Source organism: Myxocyprinus asiaticus, chromosome 30 (assembly GCF_019703515.2).
Source record: "Myxocyprinus asiaticus isolate MX2 ecotype Aquarium Trade chromosome 30, UBuf_Myxa_2, whole genome shotgun sequence".
Lineage (NCBI taxonomy): Eukaryota > Metazoa > Chordata > Actinopteri > Cypriniformes > Catostomidae > Myxocyprinus > Myxocyprinus asiaticus.
The window spans coordinates 22,487,344-22,503,327 of NC_059373.1; the positions used below are offsets into that span (position 1 = coordinate 22,487,344).

Consider the following 15,984-nt stretch of genomic DNA (forward strand, 5'->3'; position numbering starts at 1 on the left):
TGTCCCAAATTCAGTATTTTGACTGCCTCTGTGCACTTCCTGGTAACAGCTGATTGAGGGTAAGTTCTGTTATTTGGCCTAAAATGGTGGAGGTTAAACTGTTTAAAAGGGGGCTGATTCCAAATCAGCTGTTAAAGGGATGTTTATCCATTTTATTTAAATAAAGTTCTGTCATATTAACTTACCCTCATGTAGAATAAAGTCCTATAGGGATCAGATTTGTGAACTTATAGTTCTTCAACCAGATCTGGTTTCAGCCAGATTCAACCAGATAATTGAATCAGCGAGCTGACCTCCGGATCCAGGTAAGTCCGATTCGTGAACAAATCGTTCTTTCAACTGGATCAACCAGATTCGAATAGATCATTGAATTAGCAAGCTAACCGCAATATCCGGATCTGTCTGATGCGTTAAAAAATCATTCTTTTAAGGCTTTTATTTCAATAAATTGGTTGATCGGGTTCATAAATCAGACCGATCCAGTTCTTGAATTCAACTCAGAATTAGTAATGATCTGGTCACAACAGTTCTTAAGTAAACAAATCACTTGAGGGGAAGATTATCCGTCAACAGATTTCTGTCTATCAAGCTATCAAACGTCTTCAGAAGACATGGGGTACAGCGCACTACTTTTATGGTTCTTTTATAATGCTTTTTTCAATTTTTGGATCTTTACAGACGAGGTCACTATAAAATATCACTGTATGGAAAGAGGAGCGTAAATTTTTCCTTTTGTGTTCACCTGAAATAACTCTGAATCGTGATCAGTCTGATACATGAACTAATCATTATTTTGAGTCAGTTCTTTTTTAATAAACCAGTTGATCCATTCACCAGTCAGACTGATCCAGATCTGGATTTCAACTCAACAGCACCAGTTGCAGCTGTTAACAGTACACTGGATGGGAATATTAGCAGTGAAAAACAACTTAAATTTCTGTTCCTCAAACAACGCTATCAGATGTCTTCAGAAGACTTGGAATGCAGCACACCAGTCGTATGGACTACTTCTGGTGCTTTTATGATGCTTTTGTCCTTTTAAGAGCTTGACAAACAAGATCACTATGATATATATCTAAGTATATGGGTTTGAAACAACATGAGGGTGAATAAATAATTACGTAATTTTTATTTTTGGGTATTCTATGCCTTTAAATCCTGCCGCAACGCCCCACAGTACCTTGACTCCACTCTGGACCCTTTCCAGACAAGTCTGTTTTGGCAGCAACAGATGCAGTACACAGCCTTCTACCAGGCTTTTGCTAATTAGTTAGGCACCTCTGGGCTGTGCAAGTCATCTAACAATTACACAAAGAAGGGGGAGGTGCTGAATTCAGAATCATATACAGTACACGCAAATGCTCTAGTAAACTGAGTAGGATAAAACACATTGTAGAAGCCATTTTGTAATAGATTTTAGCTGCTTGGCCAGTCTTCCCACACTCTGCAGTCCTAGCGCTTAGAATTTCTCTTTAATGGTGGTGGGGAGTGTGAACGAAAGAAAAAAGAGGTGAAGTCAGCAAAAACAAAATGCTGCCATTAAATCATCTCCCTGGATCCTGTGTCAGGACTGTAATAGGGAAGGCGCTCATCATCGGAAAGGTTACTGCTCTTCCAGAACATTTTCCTCCCCCTCTTTTCCTTCCCCGGTTTCAAACCGGAACGTAGCTGCACTGCTTGTCCAGCCGAACTGATTCTATCTATCTGGTGCAAAATAAGAGGCTCAGAGCTTTGGTGGGCTGACTCGTGTTTGTTGCCTCCACAGATCTGCAGCTTGTTCTTGTCGCCATCGTACAAGCACAAATGCTATTCACTTACTAGCAGTGAATAGCCTGCTGTAGCAAACAGATCATGAGAATCAGTCCACAAAAAATTTGAAAAGAGCTGGCAGAAATCACCAGTTCCAATATGACTGTCTGGCTTCTACATAATTTCTGGGAGTCAGGGTGCACAAGTTTTTATCACTCCACCAGGGAAAAAAGCAATGGTATCTGATTGATACAATAAGTGCACTTCTGAGATAGAACTAATTACTGGACTTGCCAAAGCTTAAGAGGTTAGTGGCATCATTCGGTATGATGGTGGAAAAGTGCTTTTAGACATTCAGAGTTTTGTCTGAGGCACTTGAAAGTAAGTGCAGTCATGAAAACTCTCAGAAAGACTTGGGCATGTTAATGTGGGTATAACATATTGATAGAATATTGGTCTTGGTGGACTGGATCTGCCGCTGCTGTTGCTGCAGTGCAAGTACAGAGACTTGCTATTGCTAGAACATACATACTGAGTTAAGCATGTGGACATGCTGCTGCACAATTAGAAAAACACAAGACATGCTGCTGCACAATTAGACATAAATGAAATCAACATGTAGCATATCTAGACTGTGGAGCTGGAGAGGTGGAGGGTTTCAGTAAAAACTTTTGCAGTGTGTTGCAGTGAAACCGGCTTACTAACAAGTTTAAATGTTAGGCAAAGAGAGAGTACACAAGTTGACTGGCTACCCAATTATACATCAAAAGACCTATAACAGCTTACATTATGTGAGCCGATCGGCTTGACATATCACATGTGAGCGAGCTGATTGACTAACAGATAAGTAAAAAAAAAAAAAATAAAAAAATAAAAAAACTACCAGCTTGAGCTATTCAGAGTTACCTGCCTGTATTTAGTAATTTATCTACTGTAGATACCAACAAGAAGAACTGCATATTCCACTTTGTTTTCTGAGTTATGTTTGTGAAATAGTCTGCACTTATTACATTTGGGTCTACACACATTTACTGCTATTTTCTCCAGTGTTCCTCCGGCGTAGTGGGCGACAGCACATAAGTTGTAGGTCAGAAGGTTGCCGGTTTAATCCCCACAACCACCACCATTGTGTCCTTGAGCAAGGCACTTAACTCCACGTTGCTCTGGGGGGATTGTCCCTGTAATAAGTGCACTGTACGATCCATTAACTGGCCCAACTGAGACTCATTCATCGTGATGTCAATGAGGTGAAAAAGTCAAATGTTTATTAACGCTTGCATTGTCCCTGTAATAAGTGCACTGTAAGTCGCTTTGGATAAACGCATCTGCCAAATGCATAAAAATTTAAAATGTAAATGTTGTAAATGAAGTGGGTCATTCATAGGAAGAATAAGTTGAAAATTGCACTAGATTAATGCCTTTATACTAAAGTCTGCCTCTGTGAGACTAGGCTGTGGCTGACTATGGCTGTTGGAGTCGGACACTGAAGATTTTCTAGCGAAAAACGAGACAACGTAGCTGTTAGATTCTTGATTCAACCTGCACGATCCATTAACTGGCCCAACTGAGACTCATTCATCATGATGGCAATGAGGTGAAAAAGTCAAATGTTTATTAATGCTTGCATGACACAAACGCCTCTGTCTTAAAAGCACACTTACCCAAAAAGATGAATGGCAACGAACATACTGCATATTCACAGGACATAATCTCATTTTAGGTCACATTTAAACATTAACCAAGAAGCTAAAAAAATAAATTAAAATGTCACATATTTACATTAAATAAATAAATAATAATAATCATAAAGAGTTCAAATTAAAAATATTCAAGTACAAATGAACTTTTCCATCCCAAACTATTTGGAACAAAAATGGCAGCATGGCTTATGCCAGAAACACATTTTAAAAAAAGGCAAAAGAGCTCTATACTTTGGTAAGCTAACATCACACGATTCTACAGGTAACCTGTAATCTAACAGGCTCCATCTTGCAGCATTATCTCGGCAAAGCAGATGCAGTAAGTGCCCTGACAAACACTTATACACAGTATGCTGTGAGCTAGACAAGACCACAGTAGAGAAGACAGATAAAGCTCTGGCTAAAGATACAGAGAGGGTAAGAGGTTAAAGGGCAGCTGAAGTCAACCAGAGTGGAGAGATGTGCAAATCCCAGTGAAGGAAGTGTTGTGTCTACACCAGTGCGAGTAAGCAGCTTGAGAGGAACTGAGGGGCAAGGCTGTTCCCCATGGCATGAGGATAGGAGCCACAGGGTACTGTCAGAGTGGTAAGTTTGGGGCATCAGATGTCATCTGCCCGACATCCTGCCACGGAATGAGGCAGCAAGGCTGTCAACAGTGCAATCCACTGTGGTATGAGGGAATGGGAAGGAGGGTTTGGGGTTCAGATGCTATAAGGAGTTTCCAAAGTGTGTAAGGATGTCTTTTTGCCACTGCAAAATATACAGTTACTGTCAAGCCAAAATACCAAAACAGCCTACTTTCACAATTAATTAACGAGTTTTAGCATTCTACAACTTGCCTTATTGCGTAAATCTCATGAAACCTGTCAAGAACATGTCCAGGTCGTATTTCTCCCCAAAATTAGAAAGAAAAAATGAGAAGTCTATTTAAAGACTTAAAGATTTTTTGTATTGTGACATTATATATATAAAAAAGCCTTATATTTTAATTAGTGAAATGAAAAAATAAAATAAAATAAATGATTAAAAAAAAAAATATTCATTATTTTTTATATGTAATATTAATACATTGTTTTTTATATTGCCTTTAATTTAAAATGTTAAAAATTACTACATTGCAGTAGTGAGAATTAAACGAGTCTCATTGAGAATAATGCAACTTACACTCAAAAGTAAAAAGTATTGACCCATTACATTAAAGAAAATGTGCTAAACTGTCATGTAAATTCTGTCATGTAAAAGTCACAAAGCAAAAAATCGAAATGCTCCTGAAAGAGGCTTCATTTTATTTATACTAAATAGAATTTCCATTTTTTTATATTAATTTGACCCGGACATGTTTTCGTGAGATTCACGCTATTATTAGTGATGCTACAGTAACAACTACAGTGTAAGTACGGATATTATCATATTGAGCTATACTGAGCTATATTACACAACCACAACTAGTAAAAATTTCCAATACAATACAATAAAAAAAATAAAAAATAAAATAAAACATTTCTACTATCTAATGACTTTTCACCATATATTTCGCACAACACAAGCAAAAGACAGCAAAGAAACAGTAGCATTAAGACCATTCATAACAAAAAGCAATAAAAACAGAAGACACAATTAGCTTTCAGAACCATATTTGACTCAGTCAACACAGTTGATTAGGTCATGTGATCAGTAGTTAAGCTCAGAGAGAGGGAGGTGTAAAGTATTGTACAGTCAGTGTGTGAAAGAAACAGAGGAAAAAGACTTTGAAAACAAAATGCAAGTCCTGGAGGCCCAAAAGGAATTGGACCTGAAGACAGCTTGCTAAAATGGTGAAAAAGCTCAAAATCCGAGATCCGGCTTAATCCACAGTGCAATACAGTACATGATCCCCAAACCAGTGTCACTGTTCACGTATTCCAGAAAGAACCGTTTAGCAGCCCTATAGGTGTGTATGTGCCTTCAAACTGGCTAACTGATAATCCTCACATAGAGTCCATAAAAAGGCCTTCTATAATATCCAATGAGGGCCGATTTTCTCCCTTTGCAAATGCAATTTAAACTTTTTTTTTTTTTTTTTTTTTAGTTAGTCCACATATGATAGTCGGACCATCGTTTAACCATGATCAAGTCCATGGCGCGGTCCGCTTTGGGCAGAGGACGGTCGAAGGTGGCGGTCAGAAGTGGCCATCTGCGACTCCTCCTCGACCCGAAACGCCGCTCTTCAAACCAGTTAATTTGCCTCTCGCTCTCTCTTTCTCCCTGTCTCTCTCTCTCATCTGTCCTTTTCTAGGGAAGGGTGGAGGAGGTGGTGCCCGGCTCTCACAACCTGTTCAATGCAAAGATAGAAAGAGTCAGGGCAACACACCTCACACCACAGTTGAGGCCAAATACCAGCTCTAACTACCAGATTTAGCATGATGTTGTTAAACGCTGCATAACAACAATACAAGTCAAAAATGTTGACGTAACTGCTCTTTATTCATTATGACCATTTTCCACATTTTAGAGTGATAATAAAGTCACCATAACTATGTAATAAGACAAATGGAAGTACAGGAATTATGTAGTAACCATGGTCAGAAATAAAACAGGGCTCCATGCAAAAAATCCATCTAAAGGGACAAAAATGCCACAGAAACTCAAAATGTGGAGGCAAAAAGTAATAACTGTATTTTGTATTTGTATTGTATTCTAGACCTAGTTACGTATTTTAATTATTCATATGGAGAATTTATTATAAAAAAACTGATTTAAGACTTTAGTATTTAGTATTCAGTAGTATTTTACATAAATGAATGACATAATATATAAGTTAATTTCTGATACTGGTAGAGACCAAAACTAAAGTTAAAATAATCAAAACTCTCTTATATTTTAGATTCTTTAAAGTAGCCACCCTTTGCCTTTTTAACAGCTCTGCACACTCTAGGCTTTCTCTCAACCAGCTTTAAGAGTATTGAAGTATGTATGCTGGCCACTTGTTGGCTGCTTTCACTAACCATTAGTTAGAAAATAAATTTTCTTTGAAAAGAAAGTCTAAGGAAATTCATGTAGACACCACTTATTTCTGTCTACAAACTAATTGCAAACATTTAAGGATAAGCCTTTTGATAACAAGATTTAAGATCATAAGAAACATAAGTCAAACACGTCCAAACTTTTGACTGGTAAAGTATATCTCCTAATCTCCTTTTTCAATGCATTGTAAAAGCTTTAAGGCTTGTCTGAAATACATGTAACTTTCAGTCAACCTAATATACCACTCTAATTACCCAAAACAGCTTCTCGTGATAGAAGCGGCGACTATTTGTGATTTCTATTATGTGAGCGTCAATTATAAGTCTCTTAACCAATGTTTGCTTATATTTTAGCTCACACATAACAAGGTTATGGCATTGAAAAGTATGACGAGGAGGTGTTAAAGAAGCAAAAAAGACAGGATAATTGATCGGGATCTGCTTACATTAAAATAATCCTGTTTGAGGGAACCAAAGCCTTATACCAGGGGCCAAATGCTGACAGTAAATCAGACAGCTCATTACTGCCAAACCAAGTGAGCAAATATATGTGGCAGCCAAATAGAGAGGGCCCTGTGGAGCCGGTGCTGCCTCCCACTCACACATGGATGGCAGAGTACCTAAAATGAAGCCTGAACTTTAATCATGACGAGAATATAACTCCCCTCCCAGATCAAACACACTCTCACACGCACAGATGCTCAGAGACATGCAGCACACGGGCTTACCCACCTCACTAGGTTTTCATTGTCACCCGGGCCCTTGCAGGTGGTGCACTCGGTCCGCGTGTCATCGGCTTTGGGCTTTTTCTGCAGAATAGACTGCCTCTGTCTTCGCTCCCGTGGTGAAGGTTCCTATGGAAACGCGAGCTATTAGAGGCGAGCACCATGTGTTTGAATGAGGCTGGTGAGTGGAGAGTACTGATATTGCTGTGTAAACATACACAAGCTGTCTTCTTTCATCATGCTCTCTAAACATTAAAGGTAGATGAGTGAGATTGACAGTCTTAAAGAAGTGTGGTGTGAGAAGAGGAAGTCAAAGCTCACCTCAATCTTCTCCTCCTCGCAGATGGACGTTCGTTTCCTCTTCTGGCCTCTGGTTCTCTGGATTAGGGAAAATGACATTAAGTGGTCTCAAAATAATGCACATTTTACTTAAAAAAACAAAAAACAAACAAACAAAAAAACAACACAAAATAGATACTTATTAATGCTATTGGCTTTCAGATTCATGTATTTTAGATGAGTCATAGAATTATATTAACACTTATATAAAAAATATCTTCAAATATGGGTTTAAAAAAAAAAAAAAAAAAAAAAAAAAACACTGAACAATTCTGGAAGCCCTAAAGCACAAGGTGAAAAAACGTCAAACAATAGGACTGATCTTGTACAACGATTATTAAGATTATTTACATTTGTTGCCCATTAGCTGCATAACAAATTCATTTGACTAAGTCAGTATAAATCAATAAAAAAAAAAAACTAAAAAAAAAATAAAAAAAAAACTGTCAGAGCAATCAATTCATAATTTTGTAAAAAAAAAAAAAAAGAAAAAAATATTTCAGATGGACAGGGAAAACGAAGATGAAAAAAGTACCACTAAAACTGAGACTGAAAGTGTATTGCAATGTGATGCATACGGTGCTTGCAGCATTAAAAGCTACATTGACTACAATGGTGGAGATCTAGTTTGGTTGTGTTAGACACGGCGTCTAAAACAATAACTCACTTAGTTTGAAATAACTTAAGTCATAATAACGATTTGTTGATTTGATATATATATATATATATATATATATATATATATATAAAAGTCACAATGCGCTTCAGGGCTTTAATAAAAACATGTAAAATTAGATTTGAAAAGCCGCTCGTAAAAATCCAGTTAAGTGGATTGTATGGTAATGTGATGCTGTTCAAGCCCTGTGGCACTAAGCTGAACAGAACAAAGTTTACGCTCTCCATGAGTAAACGGCTCATATAGAGCAGCTGGTGCCTTGCAGCTCACTTTAGCTACTACAGATGTCAAACAGAGGTGCTTCCCTCTAATCCAAATCTCTCATTCAGTCGTTCTCCCCCTTGTATAATATAGAGGGATTCAATCCCTTTGTTTAGAGCCCAAACCAAAGCCCCAACCACAGCCCCTCTCTTTTCAAATATAAGGCCATTCAGCAATTGGGTCACCCCTGACTGTTAAAGTGGATTTTTGTGTGTGCCATGAAGCGAGATTGAGTATCTAAACTCATTCTCCACTGCACTCTCTGCTTTTTCACTCAGATACATGTTTTATTATAATTTTTCTTGTCTACCATCGGCAGATCAACTCTTCATCTCCAACAGTGGCCAATAAATAATGATAAAAAAACAGAAATAAATGTGAGGCACAAATCAAATCAAACATCGCCACCTTAATAAAAATGGTGATATGACTGTGCCAAGCTGGGGCTTTTTAAAAAGGGAAAGAAAAAAACGACAACATATTTAAACAGATTGTGAAAGCATTTCCATCTGTCGCCCTTGGCTTGCCACCACACAGCAGATGGAACACTTATCATTATAAATGCTAACTGCTTCCACACTGCCAATTGGCACTTAAATGCCTCTGCCACTTTTCCCTTGATGGTGGCACCAAAGAAAGGCACTCGTTTATTTCATTATTCCTTCATTACACAAGGTAATCTATTAAAGGCTAGATCAGAGGAGAGCCTGTGCCGAGAACCTAACATTCATTCTAAACGCAATGGCAAAGTACAGTAAAGAGGGTGAAAGGCTGACACAAACAAATTTCTGCACTCAGAAGAGGACAGTCAAGACAACTCAGCTAAATCCAACTTTTTAATTAAGAACCTCACATTACTAAACCTTTAAACAACATTGAATAAATTTTCACAGGATTGGAAAAACTACTGGTGCATACAGAGGCACCATAACAGTGTACCCCTACTGCTGAAAGAAAGCTAATAGCTTACAATTCTTGTAAAATAATACTCAGAAAGGGGTAGTAATGAAAAACAAAAACAAAAACAAAAAAATCATTAGTTTTTTACATTTTCTGAAGAATTGAGTTAGCAAATAGCTCGATGCCAGGGCATTAAGTGGTTGAGAACGTTTTTTTCAGACTGGTTTATAGTGTGTTGCAATGTTGTTGCTAGGGTGTCCGGATGGTTGTTAAGGTGTTGCTAGGTTGTTACGAACTAGCCGATTAAAGCGGTTACTTAATTACAAAAGAGCCCACCTTAACTACAAATGTCCTATCTGGACTATATATGAATTCCCCTTTCAAAGTCTATACGATTTCTAGCCCAATTTATGGCCAGCATAGTGAAAATTGTATCGAACTGTTCAATAGTTTTAGAAAAAAATAGCACACCTCAAAGTGATCCATGTCTGACTTACATACAAAAGTTGAAAACTCAGGGTTAGGGGTTATTTAAATTTTGGAAACATAAATTAATAGAGATACTTGTGTTCACAAACACCAGTAATTTACAGCAAAATCTCCATGCAAAATGCCCTCAGCCTTTCAAATAATTCATAAAGCTTTTCAAGTCAAATAAAAAGTCTTGACAAAATCTCAACGTATGTCAGTTATGAGAGCCGTATGAGTTTTGGGGCCAGTATTCAGAGGTATTGTAACAGTGCAGCACATCAGAGAGCAGTGCTGTGGGTGAACACTACTGACTCCTGAACAGAGGGATGGCGGGAGGTCGATTAGCTGGCCGTGATAAATCAGAACACAGCTTTACAAGGGCTTGCCATGGCGACCACGGCTGGTTAAGAGCATTAAAGATGCAAGGCAGGGGTCCTTTCAGCCTCTACCACACTATGGAGTGCAAGTGAAGATAAATTCTGCAATGAAGCATCTTCCTCTGGCTGAGTTTAGCCGGATCTATAGAAGAGAGCGAAAAATAAAAGCCTTTTAATCCAGCTGTTCTCTGCTGAAGGCTTCGCCTCATTTTGGGCACACATCTCGTAGACAGTAAAGGGAAAACACATTAACCCTGCCGCTCATAAGCAAGCACACACTCAAACGGCAAACAAAAACGATGTACACATCATTCCTTTGCTTTCTTTTTTTTTTTCCTTTTAAACCTCTTTTGACAGCCATCAGCCAGAGTGGCTGCAGTGTTGCAGAATGGCTAAAATTGTGCTTTAATTTTGAATTTGGTTTAAAAATGGCCAGAGACAGGTTTATTGACAAAGCTTTAAAACAAAAGGTTGAAAAATACAAAATAAAGGAGGACTGGAGAGCTTGTCTTTTCTCAGATGGATATCTTTTGTCTTCCTTAAGGGAGCCGGGCTGCCAGAGTGCTATCGCAGGATCAGAGAATGCTGGACAGTGTTAAGCAGAAGCCATGGAGAGCTTGAAAGACATAATTGAAAGCCCTATTTCAAGTCTGGGAAAACACACATACCGCACACACACACCTACCTTCACACCTCAATGTGGTGCTTATACAGCCAGAGGTAAAATATGCTTTAGGCTAGTCGTTCAATGGAGAAATAAATAATGTTTCAATAAAACTGAAACACTGAAGTCGGGATAGGGAGGCGTTGTGCTCTTAAAATGGGATTTGAATGATGGCTTTAGTTAAGCTGTATCTTAGTATCAAGGTGAATCATAAAACAATTGAAGATAAGTGTTTAGGTTGTCAGTTGTTAAGGAATCCACAAATTTCGCCACCGTGACCTTGCGTCTCTCAATGAGAACCTTTGTGAATGCTCCACAGACTAAAGAACAGGTCAATTAACTATTTTAAGTGAGGAGCAAAGAATCAATTTAAAACTTAATGAATGACTGTTTCACCCAATACAACAGCTACAGTCTAACTACAGATCAGAGAGCTGGACCGAGGCACAAACTGGCCTAGTTTTGTCTATAGTCCCTTGAGCCAAGTTAGAAGCCGAACTGCAAGCTCATATCAGTTTTGCTGGAACAGCATGAGTGGATAAACTGTTTGTTATTAGAATGGGTCATCAAATTTCCCTTAGGTGATTTTCACACTGGGTATGTTTGCTACGGTCTGAATCTGGGCGCGATTGTTCCCGGTGCCCCCCAGAGTGTTGGTCACATATGATTCTGTCGAACCCCAGTGCTTTTCCGTCATCAACTTGCGTCATCACAAATGAACACATGATAGAAAACAGCACACGTTGCTATATTTGTGTTTTTTTGTATTAAATTTGTGTCATTATGCACACCAGAGTGAACAAAACTTGCGACTCTGTGTTGCCAGCCGTAACTCAGCAGTTGTACATGTCCAAGAGAAGGCAACTATCTCGGATGCTCACAAAATATCTTTTTGAGGACACAGATGGGTGCATGCTCACTCTCGCACATATATAGAAAGCACCTCACCACTTCTGTGTCCCACATTGCCTCCCTGTCATTCATGGTGCATGTACAGGTGCATCTCAATAAATTAGAATGTCGTGGAAAAGTTCATTTATTTCAGTAATTCAACTCAAATTGTGAAACTCGTGTATTAAATAAATTCAATGCACACAGACTGAAGTAGTTTAAGTCTTTGGTTCTTTTAATTGTGATGATTTTGGCTCACATTTAACAAAAACCCACCAATTCACTATCTCAAAAAATTAGAATACATCATAAGACCAATAAAAAAAACATTTTTAGTGAATTGTTGGCCTTCTGGAAAGTATGTTCATTTACTGTATATGTACTCAATACTTGGTAGGGGCTCCTTTTCCTTTAATTACTGCCTCAATTCGGCGTGGCATGGAGGTGATCAGTTTGTGGCACTGCTGAGATGGTATGGAAGCCCAGGTTTCTTTGACAGTGGCCTTCAGCTCATCTGCATTTTTTGGTCTCTTGTTTCTCATTTTCCTCTTGACAATACCCCGTAGATTCTCTATGGGGTTCAGGTCTGGTGAGTTTGCTGGCCAGTCAAGCACACCAACACCATGGTCATTTAACCAACTTTTGGTGCTTTTGGCAGTGTGGGCAGGTGCCAAATCCTGCTGGAAAATGAAATCAGCATCTTTAAAAAGCTGGTCAGCAGAAGGAAGCATGAAGTGCTCCAAAATTTCTTGGTAAACGGGTGCAGTGACTTTGGTTTTCAAAAAACACAATGGACCAACACCAGCAGATGACATTACACCTCAAATCATCACAGACTGTGGAAACTTAACACTGGACTTCAAGCAACTTGGGCTATGAGCTTCTCCACCCTTCCTCCAGACTCTAGGACCTTGGTTTCCAAATGAAATACAAAACTTGCTCTCATCTGGAAAGAGGACTTTGGAACACTGGGCAACAGTCCAGTTCTTCTCCTTAGCCCAGGTAAGACGCCTCTGACGTTGTCTGTGGTTCAGGAGTGGCTTAACAAGAGGAATACGACAACTGTAGCCAAATTCCTTGACATGTCTGTGTGTGGTGGCTCTTGATGCCTTGACCCCAGCCTCAGTCCATTCCTTGTGAAGTTCACCCAAATTCTTGAATCGATTTTGCTTGACAATCATAAGGTTGCAGTTCTTTTGGTTGGTTGTGCATCTTTTTCTTCCACACTTTTTCCTTCCACTCAACTTTCTGTTAACATGCTTGGATTCAGCACTCTGTGAACAGCCAGCTTCTTTGGCAATGAATGTTTGTGGCTTACCCTCCTTGTGAAGGGTGTCGATGATTGTCTTCTGGACAACTGTCAGATCAGCAGTCTTCCCCATGATTGTGTAGCCTAGTGAACCAAACTGAGAGACCATTTTGAAGGCTCAGGAAACCTTTGCAGGTGTTTTGAGTTGATTAGCTGATTGGCATGTCACAATATTCTAATTTTTTGAGATAGTGAATTGGTGGGTTTTTGTTAAATGTGAGCCAAAATCATCACAATTAAAAGAACCAAAGACTTAAACTACTTCAGTCTGTGTGCACTGAATTTATTTAATACACGAGTTTCACAATTTGAGTTGAATTACTGAAATAAATTAACTTTTCCACGACATTCTAATTTATTGAGATGCACCTGTATGTGTTTGTTTTTGGGCAACTAATGTCATCATGCTTAAAATGACAAAAACGCATGACCAAGTCATTTACGTCCTGAACAAGTGTGCACCCAAGTTGCTTTCTCAGTAATGCGAACTGTGCCTCAGTTCCATTGCAACCGAGCTCAGACCACCTCCTACAGTTAGTCTCGGGTTCCGTACTGCGGTCCACAAAACAGCTTTCACATTACCTACTTTTCATGTGAACTATGACTAAACTGGACTAAACTGCCAGTGTGAAAGCCCCTTTAAAGTCTCCATAAAGTGCTTTGACGAGTGTGGTTTGATTAGGTGTTTTGGCGTATTTTTCTACTGAAACAGGAAGTGGGGCAGGAGACGTTAAATGATTTGTCCCATTTTTAAAGATAGCTAATAGGCTTTAGTTTACAGCCACACACACATATTCCTTTTCCACCATGCTGTTCATGTCAGAGCTGCTTACCGGGGAAACTTGAGAACCGATCTCAATACTGGACAGCTTTTCTAAAGACTTGAGAACTGAATGATGATCTAATTGAGAACAATTAATCCATAGCCAGCCCAAAAACAAACACAGCGCATCACAATCACAAACAATAAGGCTGGAGCCAGTTCTAATACAGATGAATAAGAAAACAAGCTAATAAAAGATAATATATTCATGTTCTGAATCACAATACTCTAAGCATAAAGAATAAAGAACACTAACTTGAGCTGAACATCCCTCCAGCTGCACAAAAAAATATTAATAAACTTGAGCAACTTTCCTTGCATCCAGTTCCCGTATTGCCGTGTCCCATTCAGAAGTGATCATCCCTATGCCTTATTCCCTTCAAAGACAATTACCATCCACTGTGAAAGCTTCAGATGGCTGAAAGGTGATAACGGTCAGTCAGAACTCACTTTTTAAGCGATTCTTATTGGAAAATTTGTTTGGAACCCTACAGCATGGATTGTGCTCCCTTCGAAGATCCATGTGAAGGCATGATCAGCACCAGTTAAAACACAGCAAGGCATGCTGAACAAATGTAGGGGGAGGGTGCATTTTAGTTCAAGAAAGCATTTGATTAGACAAGGTTTCTTGAGTCTCTTTCCCAGGAAGAGAGAGACTGCAGATTTTAAATGCTTATATGTTCTGAAAACTTATTGTGTCGACGTTTAGAAGTACACTAGATATTGGTGACCTTAAGGCTAATAGTTATAGACTAAAAGCAGCCAAACCTTAATTTTTATTACCAGGGGTCTTTAATATTTTGAAATAATTTTGGGTGGCACATTTCATCACAGATTGTTTTGTGAAACTGTTACAATGCAATGCAGGCTTTGCAAAGAGCCTGTTATTTAAAGTCGGGGCAGTGGCAGCTTCTGTGGACCTGGCAGCAAACCTGCAGTTCATGTGTGAGTGAGCAAAAAGCAGCTGACAAAAAGTCAAAGATAAGGTGGAACATGGTCATAATGCTAAAAAAACAAAAACATTATAAGTAGACCTCTGGGGAAAAAGTGACTAAAAATGTCTGATACGACCATTTTAAAGTATGGAATTTTTTCATCAATGAACTCGTGATCTCATGATCATATACTCACAGTCCCTTTCAATTGGAGCTTTTTGGGCCCTGGGTTAATTTCTTGAGGGATAAATTTGATTGGTCCCTTAATCTGCCTCCTGGACCTTTTGGTTCCATCGAGGTCTTTAATCTTTTGAAATAAGTTTGGGTGGCACATTTAATCACAGATTGTTTTGTGAAACTGTTACAATGCAATGCAGGCTTTGCAAAGAGCCTGCTACTGAAAGCAGGGGCAGTGGCAGCTACTGTGGACCTGGCAGCAAACCTGCAGTTCACGTGTGAGTGAGCAAAAAGCAGCTAACAAAAAGTCAAAAAGAAGTTGGAACATGGTCATGATGCTAAACAACATTATTTTATCTGTTATGACCATTTTAAAGTATGGAATTTTTTCATCAATGAACTACTCACAGTCCCTCTCAATTGGAGCTTTTTGGGCTCTGGGCTCATTTCTTGAGGGATAAATTTGATTGGTCCCTTGATCTGCCTCCTGGACCTTTTGGTTCCATCTGGTAGTGTCTCCATGGCGATATCCGCCTCATCACTGCTGGCCTGGTCACACTCAGAGCATTGCCTGGAAAAGGACGAAAAAGACAAGGAGAGATAAAAGAGTCAGGTATTCTTTTGCTTTCATTTGACCTTATCGATTTGTCTATCCTGAGCAATCTTTGAGATGAGAGAGTGGCCTTTCAAGGTCCATGTCAATGTTTTCCATCTGAAGCTGATGTGTGGCATTCATTCCAACAAAAGGGTTGTTAAATATGCCACACAAACAATATATAGAATTGAAACTAAAGGAATAGCTGGATTCTTTAGTGAGAGCAAAAGCTTTTTTTATTATACAGTATTACTGTCTCAGGGGCAAGCAGTTGCAAGTAATTAGGTATGACTTGGCCCCCCGCACAATTTTATCTTTGAAATGCTTTCTAATTTCCATCCAGCAGCGCGGAACAACATCACGCTTTCTTATTCATGGATTAAATGAATT

The 15,984-nt window shown here is 38.9% G+C and overlaps 1 protein-coding gene across 2 annotated transcripts in view; it reads right to left on the bottom strand.

The window, feature by feature from the left end:
* Positions 1–15,984, bottom strand: part of LOC127420929 (PHD finger protein 14-like) — a 164,150-nt gene that overhangs the window by 62,105 nt on the left and 86,061 nt on the right. Inside the window, exons 14-17 of one of the 2 annotated variants that reach the window (XM_051663570.1) lie at positions 15,408–15,570; positions 7,498–7,554; positions 7,184–7,305; positions 3,345–5,760 (exon numbers count right to left, since the gene is read on the bottom strand). In XM_051663570.1, the coding sequence (XP_051519530.1) occupies positions 5,754–5,760; positions 7,184–7,305; positions 7,498–7,554; positions 15,408–15,570 (349 nt within the window). In that variant the 3' untranslated portion in view covers positions 3,345–5,753. Of the gene's footprint in view, positions 1–3,344; positions 5,761–7,183; positions 7,306–7,497; positions 7,555–15,407; positions 15,571–15,984 lie in introns of those variants that run through there. The other variant, XM_051663569.1, reaches the window with a different exon arrangement.